The sequence below is a fragment of the Bidens hawaiensis genome, unplaced genomic scaffold (assembly GCF_021521415.1).
Source record: "Bidens hawaiensis isolate Kalapana, Puna unplaced genomic scaffold, B.hawaiensis_p1.1 tig00027376_1, whole genome shotgun sequence".
Taxonomy (NCBI): domain Eukaryota; kingdom Viridiplantae; phylum Streptophyta; class Magnoliopsida; order Asterales; family Asteraceae; genus Bidens; species Bidens hawaiensis.
This window is the reverse complement of record NW_027494439.1, coordinates 71,590-93,055: the sequence shown is the minus strand read 5'-3', so window position 1 is coordinate 93,055 and position 21,466 is coordinate 71,590. Positions and strand designations below refer to the sequence as shown.

The 21,466-nt window shown below is 32.9% G+C and overlaps 2 protein-coding genes across 2 annotated transcripts; both read left to right on the top strand.

The window, feature by feature from the left end:
• Positions 1–8,190: 8,190 nt before the first annotated feature.
• LOC143575426 (U11/U12 small nuclear ribonucleoprotein 65 kDa protein-like) lies at positions 8,191–12,842 on the top strand. The gene is made up of 12 exons (XM_077059811.1): positions 8,191–8,321; positions 8,839–9,061; positions 9,162–9,233; positions 9,322–9,546; positions 10,168–10,249; positions 10,325–10,504; positions 10,846–11,001; positions 11,084–11,260; positions 11,346–11,433; positions 11,534–11,592; positions 12,004–12,069; positions 12,698–12,842. Exons 2-12 carry the CDS (start codon positions 8,847–8,849, stop codon positions 12,785–12,787), a joined length of 1,410 nt encoding a protein of 469 aa, XP_076915926.1. The 5' UTR covers positions 8,191–8,321; positions 8,839–8,846; the 3' UTR covers positions 12,788–12,842.
• A 1,618-nt stretch (positions 12,843–14,460) lies between these two features.
• Positions 14,461–16,257, top strand: LOC143575425 (thioredoxin-like 1-1, chloroplastic). The gene is made up of 4 exons (XM_077059810.1): positions 14,461–14,750; positions 15,219–15,395; positions 15,504–15,668; positions 15,753–16,257. Exons 1-4 carry the CDS (start codon positions 14,523–14,525, stop codon positions 16,044–16,046), a joined length of 864 nt encoding a protein of 287 aa, XP_076915925.1. The 5' UTR covers positions 14,461–14,522; the 3' UTR covers positions 16,047–16,257.
• Positions 16,258–21,466: the final 5,209 nt, after the last annotated feature.

The following is a 21,466-nucleotide window of genomic DNA, read 5'->3' as shown; positions in this document are numbered from 1 at the left end:
GACACAAGCAAACAAAAATCTAGCCTGGTCCTAACGATATTTGATGATTGTTATAATATGACTAGAAGTAAAAGTTCATTTCATGTCAGGATGTGACCAAGCCACTCAACCCCCCCCCCCCCCCCCCCCAACAAACACACACACACACAAAAGCATAAACTCTCATGCATGATACATAGTTCGTTAATTATGTGATCACAGAAACATTAGCCATTGAAATGTTGTGCGTTCTTTGAACTAACTATACAACTATTAAGCATGTGTTTTCATTATTCGAAAAATTAGGATCATCGGTGGCTAATATACATGGGCATTTATAGAATGATTTTTGACAAAATGAAAATATGCTAAGACAACATTCAAAATTATGATCAACGTACCTCTACTTCTTCTCTCTCTCCAAAATATTAATAAAGGTTATTTTAATTTTTAAAATATAAATAATTTGTCTGACGATTATGTCATTGATAATGCCCCCGGTTTAATTAACGGTATTCTATCTGTAAGTCGTCGGTGACAAATAATTTGGATGTTGTTGTTGACCTATTGCTAAGGTTATGGGGTATATATTTATGCCCCTTAACCCCACATATGTACCACATCACTCACTTTACCCCTCTTGACTCCATCTCCACCTAAAAATAATGGTTTTAACCCCACTTAACCCCTCTCAATTTAATTTAAAAATTATTCTTAAATGATTATGTTTGAGTTTATAAGATTGTAAAATCCGCTAACATTTTAATCTATCTTACTTTTAACGCTCTTTAACCTATGAAGAAATGATTTCCCACTCTTTAACCTGTGTCAAACCAACTTTAACACTTTGAGCGCTAAGATATATATACTGTATACCCCAATGACTAATATGTTAGTTTTGACAATCAATTTTTTGAATTCAACATTTTTTGTTTACTTTAATGCTTCAGTGGATGTATTTAGTTTTGGACATTAATTTTTATTTTAATAGTTTAATATGAAAGACAATATACTTTGTTATGAATACTTTATAAATTAGTTTTGGTTTGTATTATTGTAATATCAAAATAATCATTGTGTTATTTCAATATTTAGTTAAAAATGAATTAAGTTATCGATTACAATATTTATCAAATTATTGTGGATTATATTATAAAAATTGCTATATTATTTTATGGGTTAATATAGTTAATATAGTTGTGTTACTAGCTACTTTGTTATACTGTTGTAATATTAATATATGCTGTGTTTGTGATATTATTGTAGTTTTTGTATAACTATATTAAGTAGTAATTGTTGGGGAATTATGTAGAAAAACGGGTTATCTGAGAGTTGTGGTTTGCACTTTCAAATAAAACTATTTGTGTTTTTCAAATGTTATGTTCAGATAAAACTCAGATTCAATTGAGCAAGAATTCAAGTATGGATTGCCATGAGTGTTTTTGTGAAGCAGAACATGTATCGGATGATCAAACAACGTTATTACGATTTGGGTCCTTAACTGGCAAAAGCAGTTTTAATGTATTTGAATATCAGATACATAAACATAAACAGATAAAGTTACAAGAAAATTTAATAAAATTAACTTTCTAATGTAATTTTTATAAAGCAGCATATGTCTAGAATAAAAAAGTTCCAAGCTAGACACCATTCAGGGACTGTTGCCCCTTGGACCCTGCTACCAGGGGCGTTGCCCCCATACTCCCGCCAAGGGGGCGTTGCCCACTTGGAACCCTCATAGCTTAAGGGTTTCGCCTCTATATACCAATATGATTATAAATTATAATAAGATCAAATAAGTATACATCCCGTACCCGACTTGTTTATATTCATATTACAATTAACTTGATCAACAAGTTAATCCCCAATTACACTAAAATCACTAACAGTAATTGCATATTTGTGAATTGTGACGTAGTATTATTGTATTATAGTTGTAGTTATATTAGGCTACTTGTAGAAAAATTTGGACATACGATATACTTCTTCCATAGGTTCGTGTGATATTCGAAAGGAGTGGTTAGTTTATTGATTAAGGAGATACATATATTAGGGTCTTAAAGTTTTGTTGGTTTGTATAATACTTTTGTTACAATTGAACTTTAGTTTTATTTCTTGTGATGACATTTGTTATATTTTGATTTCACTAATATTGATTTTTTAGATTGTCTAGCTCTTTTACGAAACCCGGAAGACTCGTTAGTGTAGTATATAAAGGAACACGGCGCTTACGTGTAACATTTGTTACTTTTCAAACCTGAAAAAAAAACAGACCCATTTTGAAAATTTTCAATTTTGTTATATATATTTATATATTTATTATATTCTTAATTTTTCCTTCGTGCACTCGTCAATGTTTATCGTATTAGCATTCGTTAAAACCAACCCGGATTATTGTTTCAATGTATACTTGTTAGCGTTTATTATTAATATAATATTCCCGATGATCGAAACTCATTGTTTATTCGTTTTGTATTACTTTCGATCATTTTTTTATGCTTAAACAATTCATAAACACTCAAGTATAATATGAACATTATCCAAGTATAATAAATTTTTATTACATTTCAAAGTTCGAGACTCGATTCGTGAACTTCAATTTATGCTATTTTCTACATTACAAAGTATAAGGTTTAAGTTGAAACTATACTTTAATTCAGTTTTAAAAGAAATGAAAAGTTGAAGAGTCATTATGTAAATAATTCAAATTATATTAAAATAATAATAATATAATAATACTAACAGGAGACCCAGCCCCAAACAACCCCCCTGTTCCCACGTTTTCCCGGCAACATGCCGGCGACGGCAGCAGTTTTCCGACGAGCCCCCAATCAGCCCGTAATCCTCGTTTTGACCCGATAAGTTAGTATAACGGCTTTAGTCTTCGTCATTAAACGTCAATAAATATGTTAATTGGATTATGAAGTCCTATAACCGACAAATCTATCCGTGAAATTCGCCGAAAAATGGGCAAATCTAAATTAATGAAATTAAACGTCCTCCGCTCCTATGGAAAGTATAAATAGGTTCGTAATCCACAACTAAACTGGTCCATATCCTCGATTTCATCAAACAAACCTTCTGTAATCTGTGATTGGTCGTCCAAGATCATTATATCCGACAACTTCGTTCACCGGCAAACAATAACAACTCCAGTTCGAGATGTTCAGCTGCTTCGGTTTCGTTATTATGCTTTCGGTTTATATTTCAAGCTATCTTCGATTTCGAGGTGAGTTTCTCACAACCCCCTTTTTAAACATTTTCGTATTTTGGGGTGGCATATGTATTTATTATCAAACTTCGAGATTTACAATTTTGCCTACAAACTACAATTCATATCATGGACTTGTGTGCTTACTTGCTTATTTGTTATATACGTGGATTTCAAGTGGTTGCCTCAATAAGTATGATCATACGCCCCCCTTTGCACTCATGTCCATTTGTATCGAGTGGAAAAGGGACCTCATATCCAAGTACGTTGGTAGCCCCCAACTAGAAAGGACCTTTGTTTGTTCTTTACACTCAGGTCCATTGCATGGAGTGTAAAGAACCCTTATGTGCTCATTTCACAAGTTTCATGGAATAGTATGATTTTTACGTATTATATCCAACTGTGGGATTCTCACCAGCTATGTTCATAGCTGACTTTATTTTATACATATGTTACAGGTGTAAGGATACGAGGATGAAAGTTAGAAGACACATAGTATGCCTATAGGATATTCAAAGAACAACTTATCAATTGTTTATTTATTTGTTACAAACTTGTATTATTTGATAAACTTGTGTTATATGAAGATTTAAATGAAATAATGTTATTATGGTCACCTAATAGTGTCACGTGTGTTTGAGCAATTTGTACGTCACACTCGGACGTTTCCGCTTTAGCCGGGGTGTTACATTACGTACTTTAATGGTATCCACACACAAACAGGTGACATATTATACATATATCATTTGGGTGAAGTATGACACAAAATATTGTTCATCGCCAAAAAGAATTTAAACAACTCGATTTAAAAGTTTAACATCAATGCTCACCCATTGACAATCTTCATAAGTGAAAGTCAATTAGATTATTAAAAAGCATATCTCGAATAAGAAGACTGTCAACATTTTTCTGGAGACTAGTAGTTTCAAAATGTTTTATATTATTGAATATGTTTCATTTATTTAGTTACTAGTTCTTTTTTTCTTTTTTTGGCGTGACTGTCCTATTAAATTAAACTAGTCTTTTACGCAAATCAGAAAGACAGTTACATGAGGTAGAAGAGACTGGTATGCTTCAAATATTTGTTTTAATCCATCTAACTCTTTAACAAAAACTAGTGGGACACCTGCGTTCTGCACGGGGGAATTAGGTTGGTGTTGGTTTGTTACGTCACTGTATTAGCAATAGTTTATAGCAGCTGAATACTTGGAAATCGAAAATGGTATATTCGGAATACTCTGCTGCTTCAATCATTTGACTTGCTCGATTCTTAACAAACTTTTATCGCAAGAGAAAAGGAAAAAAACTATCATATTTGAGCTATTTTTAATAAAACTTTTATGAAAGCATATATAAAAATAAACATGTTTCAAGGATATAATAGAACAACAAAATTAATTCAAATTAAATTCTATAATGGAAGAAAATATCCCGAAACGCAACTTAAAAAAGTAAAATATAAAAGAAAATATTAAGAAAAACCATTGGATAATATGGAAGTGTTTTTATTTACAAATGAACAAACTAAAAAAAATATGAATATAGTGTGAAAAACCACTCATTTTTCTTTATTATTGAAAAGTCAATATGTAAATTATTATAATCATCAAAGAGATGTGAGTAGTTGAAAAAGAGAGATAAAAGCATGCTTTATAGACTTGTAATCTATGCATAGAAAGCAGGAGCAGTAGAAATAGTGTCATTTTGTGAGTAAACTAACATCTCACAATTAATATATATATATAATATTATTATAAACTTTATAAATATAGTATTTTGCATTTAGGTGCGAGTAGTATATTCATGTACATTTTCACCTCATAGACTTTAAACATTATTCGTTTTTAACCCGTTTATTTATAATCCAATTTTATTATTCTTTAATAATTTGTGTTCATTATTTTTTGTTTATATATATTACTGAATATTGAGTTGATTTTAATTTCTTTTCTAAATATTACGGAATATATCTTGTTAAAAAAGAAGTTGTATTCAAAATATCGCATTTTTGGGTATCATCCGCCATGTTATACAGTTGTCGAGACAGGATGAACCGAACCGATTCTGGTCAAACAATATCGGAACTGATATCAGTGTTATCGGACTCGGTACCAGTATATTGTATTACAGTTTTTGCAATTATGTTTAATTGCTTTTCTTGTCATTACGGTATACATTTTGTTGAAAAGGGTTGTATTCAAATGGATTTTTACATATTTTCCCTTCCTAACCTTATAAAATTACATATTTTCCCAAAATACAAGTTTTTAATGCAAAATGTACAATACTTTTTAAGCATGGTTTGGGGAAATATGTAATTTCAAATTTTAGGAAGAGGAAATATGTAAATGCCCCATATTTAAAATAATATATTTTATTGGTAACATTATTCTTTTTTCTTGACATTAGAATATACCTTTGATTAAAAACAGAGTAATTAATATTCAAAATACAATATTTATTGGAATTGTAGGTTATACAAGGGTTGGTATTGTACAACTACCTTGACGAACCAAAGATAGAGTCTCATGTCAATTTCACCGCCGCATCATGCGTCCGCTACCAACTAGTTATTAAGTTTTAATGGAGAGCCTGACAAAAGTAGACATATAAAAATACAAAATATGGGTTAGGTTTAAATAAGAAGTTTGATTTTCCTAAGAAGGCTAAGAAGGAAGGTATTTTAGTCTAACACTTTAATATCAAAACCCACTTACTTTAATTTCAAAAACCCAATTACATCTTCACTTATTTCCTACAACCACCACCACTCCACCGCCCACCGCCACCACAACCGTCACCCACCGCCACCACCTCGCCGGAAAAGTTCGAAAAAACACAATGGAAAACACTATGAAAAACACAATGAAAAAAATACTATAAAAAAACACAATTGTATGACACAACGTAAAAAACACAATAGAAAAAACACAATTGTATAAAAGATAAAAAGACACTCGTTATTATGGTGAATTTGTTTTTCAATAAAAACGTCGTAAAAAAAGTTATGGACGTTTAAAAATGATGGGGGAATTTGACATATGCCTTGCATGTTGAGAGAGAAAGTCAACAAATGTGTTATTCCTTTTATACCCTTTCCCTTATGTTCACACTTGATTTCCCCATAAACTAATCTCAACCCTTCATATACAAAATCAATGGACAAGATTACTTCCTATTCTTCTTACAAAAACTATACGTCCTATTATAACCTAACACTACAAAATATAATGACATATACATATACATCTAAATCAGGTAAATAAGAATGTGAGATTATTTTGGTTTTAAGGCAAAATTGTATTTAATTAAAATTGTATTTAATTACAAATTAGTATTTAATTGGAGATATCTTTATAACATAATCTATCCCATCACCAAAATCACACAGATATGTACCCCAGTGGCTTGGTATTCCGAATCTATACTATCATCATCAAATCTTTGGGGTTTAATGCATTCGTAGGAAATATTCAATGCAGAAACGGGGAGTTTAATCGTTGAAACATTATATTGGTTTAAAACCTTTGTTCTTAAAAGATTAATGTGATGGTTGCAATTGATTGAAAAAAATATAAGATTTGTTGATGCTCTAGTTGAGTAGTAGGGTCCAGGGATGTTCATTATTGAACCAGATTCACAATTCGAACCGAACCAAATTCAAATCAGGCTGTTATCCAAACTGAATTTCGAGTTTATTTTATGAAGCTTGAAACGACCCGCCCGAATAGTCCGAACCTGAATAGTATATATTTTCATATAAAAGACTTAATGGTTTGGGTTTCAAACTCTTCAAAACACGGGCTTCAAAAATCATTTCTCTTTGAAAAAAATCGCTTATGCCTTAATGGTTACTTTCCAACTGGGTTTCAAATTTTAATAGGCCCGCTACAAATGACCAAGTTGGGCAAATAAGTTTTGGGCCAGTATTCGAGCCGAGCATTATGCTCGTCTTTCTCTCTAGTGGTGTAAAAGGCAAACGATTTGGGCCCGCCAGTCTCATTTTTAAGCGGCCCAACCTCCCATTTATTAATCAGTTTTGTCAACAACAAAAAAACGATATGAACACGACCCGGCCTCCCATGTTTGTGATCTCGTAACCAATTTAGATTCGACCCAATTCGATAAAAATTTACTAAAAACTAGTTTTATCCCAAGTCAGTTCCAATCCGATCTAAACCGGTTCGACAGAGCTGAACATTTTTGTCCCCAAACCAATGTTTTAAAAACCGGTGCGTGCCGACGATTGAACTAGTTATACTGTATTTGGTAAGGCAGCCGGTATTTATAGCCCGGTATTTTTTGACGGTTTGTAGAACATCGTATCGCCGGTTTTTTTCAAAAATTCCGGTTTTATAACCAAGACAATTTTGATATTTTTTGCGGCCCATATTTTTTAAAAGCGACTTTTAACCTTCGGCTCAGCTTATTGCCCGCTTGCCTTCTGTTTCGATGTAATCTACCTTGTTGATTTTAATTTGTCGATTTACTAGATTTGGTATTGGTATGTTTGTAACAAAATGCCAAAATCAAATGCGTATGACTTTTAACCTAGCTAATAAAATTAAAACGAGTAAACACACTAAAAAACGATTCGTTAATCAACCAATTTTGTATCTTGCAAATCAAAGGTTGATTTGTTTACATCTTTTGTAAACGATTAATTTCATATACAAAGATCATTATTCATGTGTGATGTTTGGTTAATGTGATATTTATTAATGTATTTTAGATTTTTAGGGCTATTTTTTGGGTTGAAGCTGTATCTAAATAAAATCACTGGGTAATCTATTCAACACGGTTCAACTTTTTCAACCAGTTATATTATTTTTAAACCAAATCTGATACGAGCAAAATACTAGTTTGTAAAATATTGCTCCAAACCTGTTTATTCCAACCCGGTTTTGACCAATTGAGGACCGGTTTTAAACCCAAACCACTATGGGATAAAAATCATAAAACCCGTTTTGTAAATGTCTATTTCTCCCCCATTCAGATTTCTGCAACCCGAGCAGAGTATTTGATCCAACAGAAACCGAAGCTTGCATCATTTGGCTCTAACTTTGTTTCATTAGAAGTTATTAAAGACGATAAGTACAAGAAGATTAGTTATCGTTTTCGCTTGTTTCAGGTACGCCTCCAATTGGGTTAAATCACTTGTCACTCGTCGTTATTATAACCAAATTGGTGTGGGTATGCGTTAATGTGTTATGTATATTGTATAATTTGCAATTCTTGGTTAGATTTAAGAGATTTACACCTTATTCTTCATGATTATTATTTAAGGGTTTTTTTAAAACTTGTGCACACCAGGTGTTCGACGTATTGCTCCAAAGAATGTTGGTTTTTTATTTTTATTTTATTGTTAGGGCTGTGCATGTTATTATGAAATTGGTCCTTTTTTGTTGCAATATTATGTGCTTTAAGGGTATTTTTTTTTTGTGTGTGTGTGTGTGAACTATTAGCTGTATTACATTTGAAAACATGAACAACCGTTTTAACTAGATTCTAATGCATTTGATGCGTGGTTGTCGAACCGTATTGAATGATCTTTGTAGCTAACTGTGTCTAAATCTAACTAGATTTTAACATATTTGAATGTGAAAGAAAACTTACACTTGAATGATCTTTTCATGTAATAACTTCAGATGCTCTAATGGCCAATATTCCACCTTTTCAACCGCCAAATTATCCTCAAGGGATGCATAATTATGGACATCAGAGTGTGGGTGAAGTTTCACAAAGGCCTCCAGAGAAAGAAGCGTTTACACTTTTGATCCGTCGTCTTCCTGAAGCTATACCTCATGATACCTTGTCTCGACTATTATCACATTATGGTGCTTCATGTGTTCGACCTTGCACTACTGGCAAGTATGATTTATAAGTTTTTTTAAACATCTTTGACCCGTTAGAAATAAGCATAACCCTAAAATCTATTTTAATCACATTGGTATAAGTTTTATTATTGCAGGATGAGGAACTGTGCGTTTGTTGATTTTAATAATGAGGGTTTGGCAACTCAAGCACAACGCCAATTGAACGGGTAATAAAGAATGTTTATTATGCATTTATATAATTATACGCATATTTTATGATTTTTCGAACTGCTATTTTCTTGATATGTTGTTCAGGTTAAGGTTTCTTGGCAAAGTTTTGTCCGTTGAGAGAGCTAATAAACCACCGAATGACACTAGATCTCAACAGAATAATCCTATGTCTGGGAACGATGCCACATCAGCAAAAGATGATACTGCAGCCATAGATTTGAAGAAAGAGTCCATGATGAACTCTTTACAGACACTTGAACCGATTGCTGAAAAACTTGGAGTTGAGTACCCATTTCCACCTCACCTTGAGTAAGTTTACCGCCGTTCTTGTTATTCTTTCATGCAAAAATAAATTTTAAAACTAAAATAGATTCTTACGTGCTCTTTAGGCCAGTAAACGAAGCGAACATTCAGAGAACAGTTCGACGGGAAGTTTGCTTATCTAATAAGTGAACAGACATGAACAAGTTTCTTTGTTCATTTAGTTAAACGAACGAACATGAACACACGTGTGTCTCATTCATTTATGTTCGTGAACATTCGTTTATGTTCAATTATATTCGTTTGTTTACATCTAATTATATTTGTTTGTATACGTGTGTTTAAGCTCGTTCATATATATTCAGTTAAACTTTAAAGATGCCCGACAGGATTAATGCTCACTTTTAATTTTTTTTATTTGTTATTCACTGTCAGTTATGTTCGTTTGTTTGTGTCCGTATACCTTTCTTTATAATATTACCAAACGAGCACAAACACAAGCACGCTTGTTTTCATAACGAATGAACATGAATAAGAAAACCTGTTTGGTTAATTGTTCGCCTTCTTTCATTTGTTTGATTGAAGATAAGTGAACGAACACGAACATGTTCCAGTCACGTTCGTTCAATTCATTTGCAAGGCTAATACTCTAATCTTGACCAACTGTAGATATGCATACCCTCCACCAGACGGAAACATCTTGACCAACATTTTAAATGCTCTTATTGCGGTTCCTCGCTTCTATACACAGGTAGTTATTTATTAATGTGGATCAAGTAACGTTCTCACTTATGTTATTTTAAACAACTTAATTGTTTTATCGTAGGTGTTGCACTTGATGAATAAAATGAATATTCCAGCTCCGTTTCGTGCAGCATTGCCAACCCCACCTCTGCCGCCTTCAGCACCTGCACTACCACAACCGCCACCACCGCCGCCTGTAGATGCAAACTCCAGTTTGGCTCATCTTTCGAGCGGTGAATCTGAGTTGGAGTCTTCTGATGAGGTAAAATGAAATGACCTGTTTACCCTTTTTAATCTAAGTTGAGACTTCACTCTTGTTTTAGGAAAAAATAATAATAATAATAATAAATAAAACCTTAAATGTATTTTTTTTGGGGTAACGTTTTATCCGTAATTTGAGGTATTTTATTATATAACACAAACCCTACCAATGGCTTTGTTATAGGTGAGATTTTACTAGGTATCGTTTTTTTTATCTAGACAGACCGACACTCGCAGCACACCCAAACACTGTTTTCCACTGCCCTTTTTTTTATTACAACTAGCTATCTAAATATGGTTATTAAGCATCACATTCAAAATTAATCTTTTGACGCTTTTTAGGAAAATGCTGGTTCTCAGCGCAAGCGTATCAAACGAGAAGCTATTGTGGGCCCTGCTATCGACAAGGATGTAGCTCATGAAGCTGTTGGATTAAAACCCGCCACCTTAATTCCTAAGGAGATCCCCTTGATAAAGAAGAAGAACCCTGTCTTGCAGGTGGTTATTAGTTTATTATTACCATCTATTTTCTTTTCTTCCATAAGTTTTCATATTTTTACTTTTATAATATTGCTTGCAGATTAAAATCACTCCTAAACAAACTCAACCTGAAAAAGTAGACGATGAAGTGGCAGAAGAAATAGACGAAACGGAAAATAATAATAATAATTTAAACACTAAACCCTTTGCCACTGTTGAAGAACTGGAACATGGGAAATTGCCTCCAGAAGAAATATTATCTCTTCCAATGTTTAAGGTAACCGCCATCTGACGTTTAATGAGTATACAACATGTTTAACATTATAACCGATATTTGTAACGGTTTTGTTTACTTGTTTCAGAATTATAATGCTGGAAATCCTGCACCTGTGTTGTACATAAAGAATCTTGCAAAAGATGTGGTTGCAGATGACTTCTACTACATGTTTGGTAAACCGCAAGTCACAGTATTACAAAAAAATCAGTTTTTGGAGAAAAATATAAAATTATATGAGTTTGACAGTTTAGGTTTTATCTTATGATGTTGCAGGCACCTTCTTTGGAAGCATTGAAACAGCTAAATTGAATCTTTCTGTGAAGTTAATGCAGGTAACATGCACCCTGATTAAGTTTTTATTATTAGATGCCACATAAGCAGAAACTGGTTTGAAAAAAAATAAATTTTTTACAGGTTTGAAAATGATATTTTTTTCGTAAAGCATATGTTTGAAATAAAATTAGTTGTTAAATGTCAAATCAAATGCCACTATAATACAATTATAATAAAATGACAAATAATACGTTATATGTCATGTCCCAAGTTTTGAAATTCAACAATAATTTGGCACGCTATGTGTTGAACATGTCATTTGGTTGCTAAAGTTCCAAAAAGGAAAATTATAGTTTAACTCTATATGATTGCCAGGCATAAAATGACCAAAATGCCCCCTCGTGTGATCTGATATCCGATCATTAGAACCAGAATTTGTTTGTTTATTTCGACTTGTTTTCTGATTTCAGGAAGGAAGAATGAGGGGTCAAGCTTTTGTGACATTCCCATCTATTGAAATTGCTCATCGTGCTCTGGTATTCTTATTGTCATTATTAATATAAGTCTTAATATTAATAAAAAGTAGGTTTATTGGATTTTAATAATCTCTATTCACTGGTATTAGCCAATAATAATCCCTATTCATTTTATCGCCATTGGCCGTCCCAATTTTAAAAAAGTTGGTCACCAACGGTCCTCCATTAAAAAGGACTTAACGGCGTTATACTTTTTTCCGAATTTCAAACTAATATTTTAGGGATTTTGATCGAAAGGAGGATACGAGTCGATTGATGTAAAACTTAGTTCGAAACGGTGCTCCAAACCGCCGAAACAATGCTTCAATTCCGGTGTTTGAACTTCCAATTAACAAAAATCAAGTTGTTTGAATCACCGTTTCGAGCTAAGTTTTACATCAATCGACTCGTATCCTTCTTCCGATCAAAAGCCCTAAAAATTAGTTTGAAATTCGGAAAAAAGTATGACGCCGTTAAGTCTTTTTTAACGGAGGACCGTTTGGCGGCCAACTTTTTAATTTTGGGATAGCCAATGGTGATAAAATGAATAGAGATTATTTTCTGCCGATACTACAGGGATTATTAAAATCCAATAAACCTAAAAAGTATTGTCATTTGTTAACATTATTGTGAACTTAAACCCTTGCAGAATGTGGTTAATGGATTTGTATTTAAAGGGAAGCCCATGATCATTCAGTTTGGCCGGAATCCATCTCCTAGCAAAACGAGTGAAAAATAGCTTTACAGAATCGGGTCGGGTCTTATTATATGTGATGTAGAACTGATTTTGACATGGATACTATGAAAAACAGTTACAGTGCATTCTCGGATTTAAAATATAAGGAAAGGAAATGATAAGATTGGATAAGAGAAGAAAGGAAAAGAAATTATGTATTTAAAAGACATTCTCGAGTTAAAATAAAAAAAAAAAGAAAACAAATGTTAATTACATTCTTGAGTTAGATAGGAATGAAAAGATAAGAAAAAAAAATTATAACTTTACAATTATGCCCTCATTATTTAGTTAGGTAGGAAGGAAAAGATGGGTAAATTAGTAATATATAAACTTTTTCTTCACAATTTGGCCATATTTGACTGGAAAGTTTTGAAGGAAAAAATGCCTAAATTTTATTTCCATTCTCTTTCTTTTCTTTTAATAAAAAAACTTAAACTTTTCTTTTAATAAAAAAACTTAAGAATGAAACAAGAAAATTTTTTTTATCTTTTTTTTTCAAACTTTTAAATAAAAAATTCAAGAATAAAGTGTTAAAATAGGAAACGTGGGTGACAATAACTTGTGGGGTCCCCCCTTCATCTGTTGATACGAGTTTTATCCAAACGTTATCCGCTTGTTTTTCTACATACGTGTGGGTAATATTTTCGTTTTACATTATCCAGCTTTAACATTTGTGGAGCCACGTGCTTCTTTATCGACCATATAGGATCTTATCCGTTTATTTATTGTATTGTGGCCTTGGGTTTCATTTCTATCTGTATACATTTTGGTCCCCTGAATTTTATTGGGCCTTCCTTTTCTTGTTTGATGTTTTAAGATTTATTTTTGGTACCATAATTCAAGATTTCAAGGTGTATCTTTTATATGGAGAGAGAGAGAAAGAGATTACAATAAAAAAACATTTAAAAGGACCTCATTATGTGTAATTGAGTTTGATTTCCTTTAGCAAAAGTGGACCTTTTTGGTTTGAATTTAATTCATACATGTTTATGTATTTAACCAAGTAAAGGCTACTTTTTTGCTATAAAGCATGTTTTCCTTGATTTCATTGGTTAGTATGGAACTCATAGGACTTCATGAGGAGTTTTTAATAACGGATTCTCACAGTAATAACAAAAATATACACTTTACCAAAATTTATACCAAATGTTTTTATCTTACTGAGGGTTATTCAATGGGTATACATGATTTCATGTTTTTTTATTTGAAAACCTGATTGAACCAGATTTTTTATGTAACAATTTTAAAGTTTTTTTTATATATATATCTTTAAGACGCCATGTGGTTTCTAGAAGGAATCCAGCGGAGTGATCGATTAGATAATCAGTCCAGTTTTTAAAACATGTGTATGCAACATGTTTTTTCAACACATCACGATATAATATATCTCAATAAAGATAAATAAAATACTCAAGGACTAAAATAGAATCTCAAATATACACAAGGGGTGGTAAAGTGAAACTACAGAAGACAAAACCTGCTGACATGAACAGGTAGTACCACATTATCCAATAGCGTATGACTAGGAAAAGCAGATTCCAGAAAAAAAAGCGAAATGAAAGTAATAATAATAATTGATCAACACCAACTTCTTCTTCTTCAATCTCACGTTTCCCTCTTTGCAATTTGCAATCAAAAAGAAGACCTAATACCAATTGCCCTCTTTTGACTCCCAAAACCCTAATTTCAATCTTCATCTTTCATTTCAAAAAACCCAGATCAAATTCGATTAATAATCATGGCGAAGATCATTTGTAACGATTGTAAGCTTTATGAGCGTAGTTATTGTGGGTTTGCTTGCAATAAATTGGAGAATTTGTCTCCGGTTATGATGATTAAGATGCCGCCTTCTTCAAATTTGGCTGTCCGATCATCTGCCGACGGTGATTTATTTGGTCGGCGGTTGACTTTAGGACGTCAAGAAATAAGGGTTTCTACCCAATTAGCTGCTGCTTCTGGTGCAAAGGTTTGATTTTTTTATTTTAAAGTTATTATTATTTTTCTTTATTTAATTTTAGTTTTAAAATTTAATTTAGATTTTTAGGTTTTGGTTTCTGATTTTCAAGTTATTACCTTTTTATTTAATTTCAGTTTTGAAATTCACTTTTAGGTTTTGATTTCTTGATGTTTTTTTATTCATATGACATAATTTTATAAAAAATCATAAATTATATGAAATTGCTGTTTTACCATGCTCAAAAATCCCAAAAAATGAATAAGCTTTAATTTGATACAATTTGTTGTATTTCTTGTGGGTGTGAGAATATGAATCTTGATTTTTTATTGTTAATATAAATCTTGCAAGAAAACAGTTTGATTTTGATGGTTTAGAATTCGATGATTTATCGTTCTTGATTTCGTGATTCCGTTCTTTCAATTATAAATGATTAACCATTTAAACCTAATTAAGGATTTTAAAATTGCGATTAAACAGATGAGTATTGGCATTGGGAAATCTTTAAGGTGGTGGGATAAAGGTATCCAACCAAACATGAAAGAAATAACCGGTGCAGAAGATCTTGTTGAATCGCTTTTACAAGCCGGTGATAAATTGGTTGTTGTGGATTTCTTTTCGCCTGGTTGTGGAGGTTGCAAAGCTCTTCACCCAAAGGTCAGTCTCAAATTCGCGCATATTCCGTCAAAACAGTATTAATGTGTCATACGATTAAAAACTTGCAAAAACAAATTTCATCGTTTATAACGACAAATTGTTTTACAGTTATATCAGTTAGCAGAAATGAATCCGGACGTGCAATTTCTGCAAGTGAACTATGAAGAGCACAAATCTATGTGTTATAGCCTCAATGTTCATGTCCTTCCGTTCTTTCGATTTCATAGAGGGGCCGAGGGTCGCGTGTGTAGCTTTAGCTGTACCAATGCCACGGTTCGTCACCAACTCACCATATAACCTTGTTTTATACTTTATTTTTTTATTGGTGTAGATAACATAATTGTTAATTTTATGCAGATTAAGAAATTTAAAGATGCATTAGCAAAACACAAGCCGGATCGATGCAGTTTAGGCCCTACAAAAGGTTTGGAGGAGAAGGAATTGGTGGCACTCGGGGCCAACTGGGATCTTTCTTTTGTGTATGATCTAAAACCTGAGTGCCCGGAAAAGGAGGGTGTGCCGCCAGTACCGGCGGTGGCAGCATCGAGTTCATTAGCAGGACCGAGTCTTCCTCTTCCTCGACCTTTGACATCGACATTGGAAATGAAAGAAGATAATGCAGATAAGACATTGGTTTCTTCTGGGAGATGATGTGTTTTAAGGTTATCCAAAATGGTTTTATGTTTAATGTTAGTGTTTGTACAGGGTACCTTTGTACTATGTTTTTGTTGTGTAAATAGTACAAAAGTTAAAAAGTTTCTGTTTGGTGAGTTTTAGAAGCCTAAATTTGTGTCTAATATATGTATATGAAAGAATGTAAGTATGTAACTTTGTTTCATTTATAAACAAGGTTTTGGTTGAAGTTATCAGTTAGAATTTATTTACATTTACAAGTTCATGTGGCCTAATTAGCTGTTGATCTGTGACCTGCTTATTTGGTTCACATGTGGCCCGTTTATTTATAAACGGGTCGGATGTTTTGAATGACAGAAATTGTTGTGAACAAGAATATGAACAATGGATGATAATATCCAGGACTATGAAGACTATGAATCGTATCGGGTTGAACTGTTCCTTCTGTATACCCATATTTTTATTCGTCAAAAACATCAACCCTAACCAACACACACTTAGAATCGTGTAACCAGAAAATGATCCATTTAACCCATTTTCCTAAGCACGTCAAATGAGTTGGTCGGATAATCAATTTGTAAACGTATTAATCAGGTTGATGGGTTGTAAAAAAAGATCGGTTAAACGGATCATAAACAAGTAGGGCGTAGAAGAATGGGTTAAATGGATCACAAACAAGTAGGGTGTAGAAGAATGGGTTAAACGGATTAGGTATGTGGGTCAATCTGTTAAACTAAATAGGGTGGTAACTCAAACACGACCATTTTTTTAAAATGTATATCGGGTCGTGTCTGAAATTGTCCCCCTAATCCCTATTGATGTCACCATTAAGAGCCTAGCATGAGAAGCAGAAAGAAGGATGTAGCCAAAGACAACTTGCCGACGAGTGGTCCGATCCATGCATAGTGGCTGTGGTCTATGGACGATTGTTGGCGGCAAGTCATCCTTGGCTACACCACCTACATTTCTGCAAGCACCATGTTAGGCCATGAGTGAACCTTTTATCCGAATAAGAAGGAAATGGAGTGGGAGTAAATGGTAGGAAAAGAATGTATGATAAAGGAGAGTGAATGGGGGTATTTATAACAGCATTCTTACAATATCTCATGACATGTTGTAACAATGTGACTAGAAAGAAAAACAGTAAGTAAAATATTAAAGTGAGGTTAGAGGTTGGACTTTGATAAAGATGTATCCTCATGTGTTAAATGGGTCATGTTTGGTTATAAACTTGTTAGGTGGATTGAGATCGTTTATAGACGTTTTTTTATGTCATTAATGTTTCGTCTTGCTTATGACCTAAATTACTTAATTTATATCCTGACGGTTTTAATCTGATACCATTCGTTACTTAAATAGTTGATACGATAAACATAAGTCTTGTCAAAACAAAGTTTTGCCTCTTACCGTTGGGCTACAACCTAAGTGGCCTTTTTTTTAATTAAAATCTAGATCATCAATATATGAACTCATTTTGTTTCAACAATTTTCAAGTTTAATATTATTTTCTTAATTATCTGCATTTATCATTAACAAATTTTAATTTTTATATTAAACAAAAGCCAAAAATATTATTAAGCACCTGATAAACTTTAATTTTCGGTGACGATTTAACTTGGTATAATTTGTTAAATGAAATAATCAATTTTAATATTTTTATTCAGAATTCCTGTTGATATATATTGTTACTGTTTTTGTGAAACAATATATTTCTGTAAATATATACAGGAAAAAAAAGGGTTTTTACATTCTAAACTAGGTTAGCAACCCGTGTAATATACGGGCTGAATAAATAATATAACATCAATAAAAAGATGTTTATACATAATTCAATTGTACGAAATAATAACTTTAATTTTAAAATGGTAAAATAAATTAAGAATCAAGCCAAGTTTAACTAAATTTTCATAAAAGACAAATTCTGGGTATTTAGATATACACACGCTTGAAAAAAAAGACTTTTAATAGTTTAGGCATATGTTAGTTATTTTACGCAAATCAAATGGATTTTTATAATAATAATATTTTGAAATAAATTATTTAAAGAATTAGTTTAAAAGACGTCATAAATAAATAAACATTAAACATTTTTTTTATTTATAGAAATCACCATTAAATGAGAGTTAATGAAAGTTTAATTTATGAATTTTAAAAATAATAATAAATGTAACATATTAATTTAATAGATTTAAATATGATTTAATTTTGAAAATAACTTATATGTTATCGTATGTGGATACTTTAAAAAAATGGTATGTGTCCATATGATTTTGCTTTAATATAATATTAAGATAAGATTAATGTATCTAAAGTATTGTAAACCGCTTAATTATTTTATGATTTGCGTAGTCCTAAAAATGGAAATAAAAGGAGTGGCGAATGGATGAATTTAGCAAAACTTAAGCTAGCGGATAAGTCGTAAGTCGCAGGGGAATCCTTGAAACACGTGCCTATTGATCACAAGGGATTTGCATATCAAATACCACGTCATGGTCGCTCATTTGCATGCTAGTTTACATCATGTGTAACATTTACATGTATTGATTTTTTTTTTCCTTTTAATTCTTATCGTATATGAGACTTGAACGCACGATCTCGCTCCTCTCAAGCAAGGCGTATGCATAGATATATAATATTTTGATTTTAGAATGAAAAAATATTAGTAAAATACTAGAAATATGCTAATAAATACACAGTACTGCTTTGTTAAAACTCATTAGAAATTTAATTTTAAAAAACTCATTATAAATTTGATTTTATTTAATTTCGTATCCGGGGTTTCCATTACAAAGCAGGAGCATCATTTTGAATTTCAAATTGATGATAACTGCTAAGGGCAGTTATCTGATCCCTAACCACTGTTGCAAAAATTCTGATTAGGCTCGGACTAATCCCCGATTAATCGCTAGTCCCCATTTCACTTATTAATTTTGGGCTTATCGGTCAACGGCCAATCCGGCCAAAAACGGCGGTTTTGGGTGCGATTCCAAGCAAAATCAACGGTTTTCAGGTAGATTCTGATCAAATCAACGGTTTACGGCGATATTCCATCAAAAATCCAGCGGTTTCCAGCAAGATTCCAGTCAATTTCCGGCCAAAATGTATTTGTGTATGTATAAAACTAGCAAATACATATAAACATGTGTTTGTGTGTGTATAAAATTAAAAATTACATATAAAAAATGTGTGCATGTATATATAAAACTGAAAATTATGCATTAAAGTCCGATCTGATAATCTCGATTAATTGGTAGAAACATACTTGATTCTTGCTCTCAATTATAAGTTTTATCTGATCAATTTATTTTTTTGTTTTGATCTGAAAGTGATTCTTGACTCTCAGATTTTCAAGAATACCTGTTTTCTGTGCAATTTCTCCGGCATTTAGTTATAGCCTAATGGCCCTAATTCTACTGTAATAAAATAACGTTACCGGCATGTGATATTTCATCACCAAACGAAAGGAAGGATCAAGCATATTACTACAAGTTTCAAGAACACATCAATAAATAAAAAATTCCTTATATCAAGCATTTTAAAAACCTTTTTTCTGTTCTAATAACTCTCAAAGTCTTAAACAAGATACTCATAGTATTATATAGAACTTAAATAAAAGGCATGAGTAGAGGGCTACACATCTTTCAACCAACTAGTTATTTGCTTGAATGGCAAAATTATTGTATCATTTTGTTTAATTTTGTTTGTTGTGAAACTTAAGTTTCATCATTTGAAAGAGATTCACCTTAACAAACATCTCATAACTAGGGTACAGACCCTTCGACTAAGGTTATGTTTGTTTTTTTATTAAAAGGTCTTCAATGGACTTATGTCTGCGGTTGAAAGTTTGTTTTTTTAAGATCTGAAAAATGCTTTTATAGTCTTAAAAAATAAGCTAATATCTAACTTCTTCAAAATTTTTCACACCCTACCAACGCCCACTGTCCCCCCCCACCACCACCACCCCCCATCGTCCGCCACCACCATCGTCTACCACCACCACCTGCCATTCTCCACAACCACCGTTCACCACCTACACCATCGTTTACCTCAAATCATCCACCACCACCATCCTCCATCGTCCGTCACCGCCACAACGCCCCACCCACCACCACAGTTCGCATACCACCACCAATTATTTTAGCAGTCTACATACGTTTAAAAACAAACAATCTTCTTCTTGCATACTGCTGACATTTTACATATGAAAAAACAAACAATACCTAATGATTAGTTGTTACATTTTTGTAGTTTGATGCTTCAAAGTATTAACAATGGAGTGGTTGAAGCGAAGGTAAAAACATCTATCCTAGCTAAATGTTAGAAAAGCTTTGATTTTATAACTGATTTTATAACTGAACTTGTATTAATTAAAGAATGTTTCAACCGAAATAACAATTTAAACATCATATTAATCATTTTGTTGACATTTGATGTTGTGGATGTTTTGACATTTCCCATGAGATAGTTGGGCTGTAAGCCCTATGCAAGTTGGATGCAGTGGCCCAGGATCTGTGGACGAGCCAAGATAAGATATTTGGGCTGTAAGCCCTCTGCAAGTTTAGTGTGCCCAATTTCATGATCTCGAGCTTAGACTTAGACCAAGAGTGTAGAAGTAGAGGCGTACAAATCGGGTTTTTCAAATACCCGGGCTCGGGTATGGAATTGGGTTAGGGTATGACCGGGTATTGGAAAATCGGGTATTGGTAATACTTGGGTCGGGTGCAGGTATTGTCTCTAAAAACCTTACCCTATGCATCGGGTTCGGGTCGGGTATAGAACCGGGTATTCTAAAACAGGGTATTTGAATACCCTATTTCCGGGTATTGAAAAACCCTATTTTTGGGTGTTTTTTTGGTTTTTTCCAGGTATAGATTGGATTTTTTAAGGGGTTACAATTTTTAGGGGTATTTTCCAGGCATTTTCGGGTATAGATCGGGTATTTAAAAAACCCGGTTTCGGATATTGAAAAAACCCGGTTCTAGGTATGGAACCGGTTCCGGTTTTCGGATATTACTGGGTATAAATCGGGCCCGGTTCCGGGTACGGGTTTTGTTACTAAAATGCGTACCCTATACATACCCATACCCTACCGGTAGGATTGGGTACGGTTTCGGGTATTAAAAACCCGGGTATAACAAAAACCGGTTTCGAGTATTTTTTTCGAGTCCGGTTCGGGTTTTTTTTGTGCACCTCTCTCTATGTGGAGGTAAAAAAGAAGTTAAAACAAGTCCACGAAAGTGTACAAGGCCCAGCCCAGCCCAGCCCATGTAGGCGTTATAACCATAATTAGGGTTTTGCCATTTCATCTGAAGATCTACACAGCAAGGCAGCAGGTTTCACCTCCAAACCCTTATTCAAGGTTAGCCACACTCGTTCTGCTTATTACTGTAAAATAAATAATTTTTTAATATAATCAATTTTGTAGAACAGAATAGAGA

Coding starts and splice junctions, on each gene's coding strand:
- LOC143575426 (XM_077059811.1), top strand. CDS start 8,847: ATGGCCAATATTCCACCTTTTCAACCGCCAAATTATCCTCAAGGGATG. Junction 9,234..9,321: donor GCACAACGCCAATTGAACGG/GTAATAAAGAAT, acceptor TATGTTGTTCAG/GTTAAGGTTTCTTGGCAAAG. Junction 12,070..12,697: donor AAATTGCTCATCGTGCTCTG/GTATTCTTATTG, acceptor AAACCCTTGCAG/AATGTGGTTAATGGATTTGT.
- LOC143575425 (XM_077059810.1), top strand. CDS start 14,523: ATGGCGAAGATCATTTGTAACGATTGTAAGCTTTATGAGCGTAGTTAT. Junction 14,751..15,218: donor CTGCTGCTTCTGGTGCAAAG/GTTTGATTTTTT, acceptor GCGATTAAACAG/ATGAGTATTGGCATTGGGAA. Junction 15,669..15,752: donor TTAGCTGTACCAATGCCACG/GTTCGTCACCAA, acceptor AATTTTATGCAG/ATTAAGAAATTTAAAGATGC.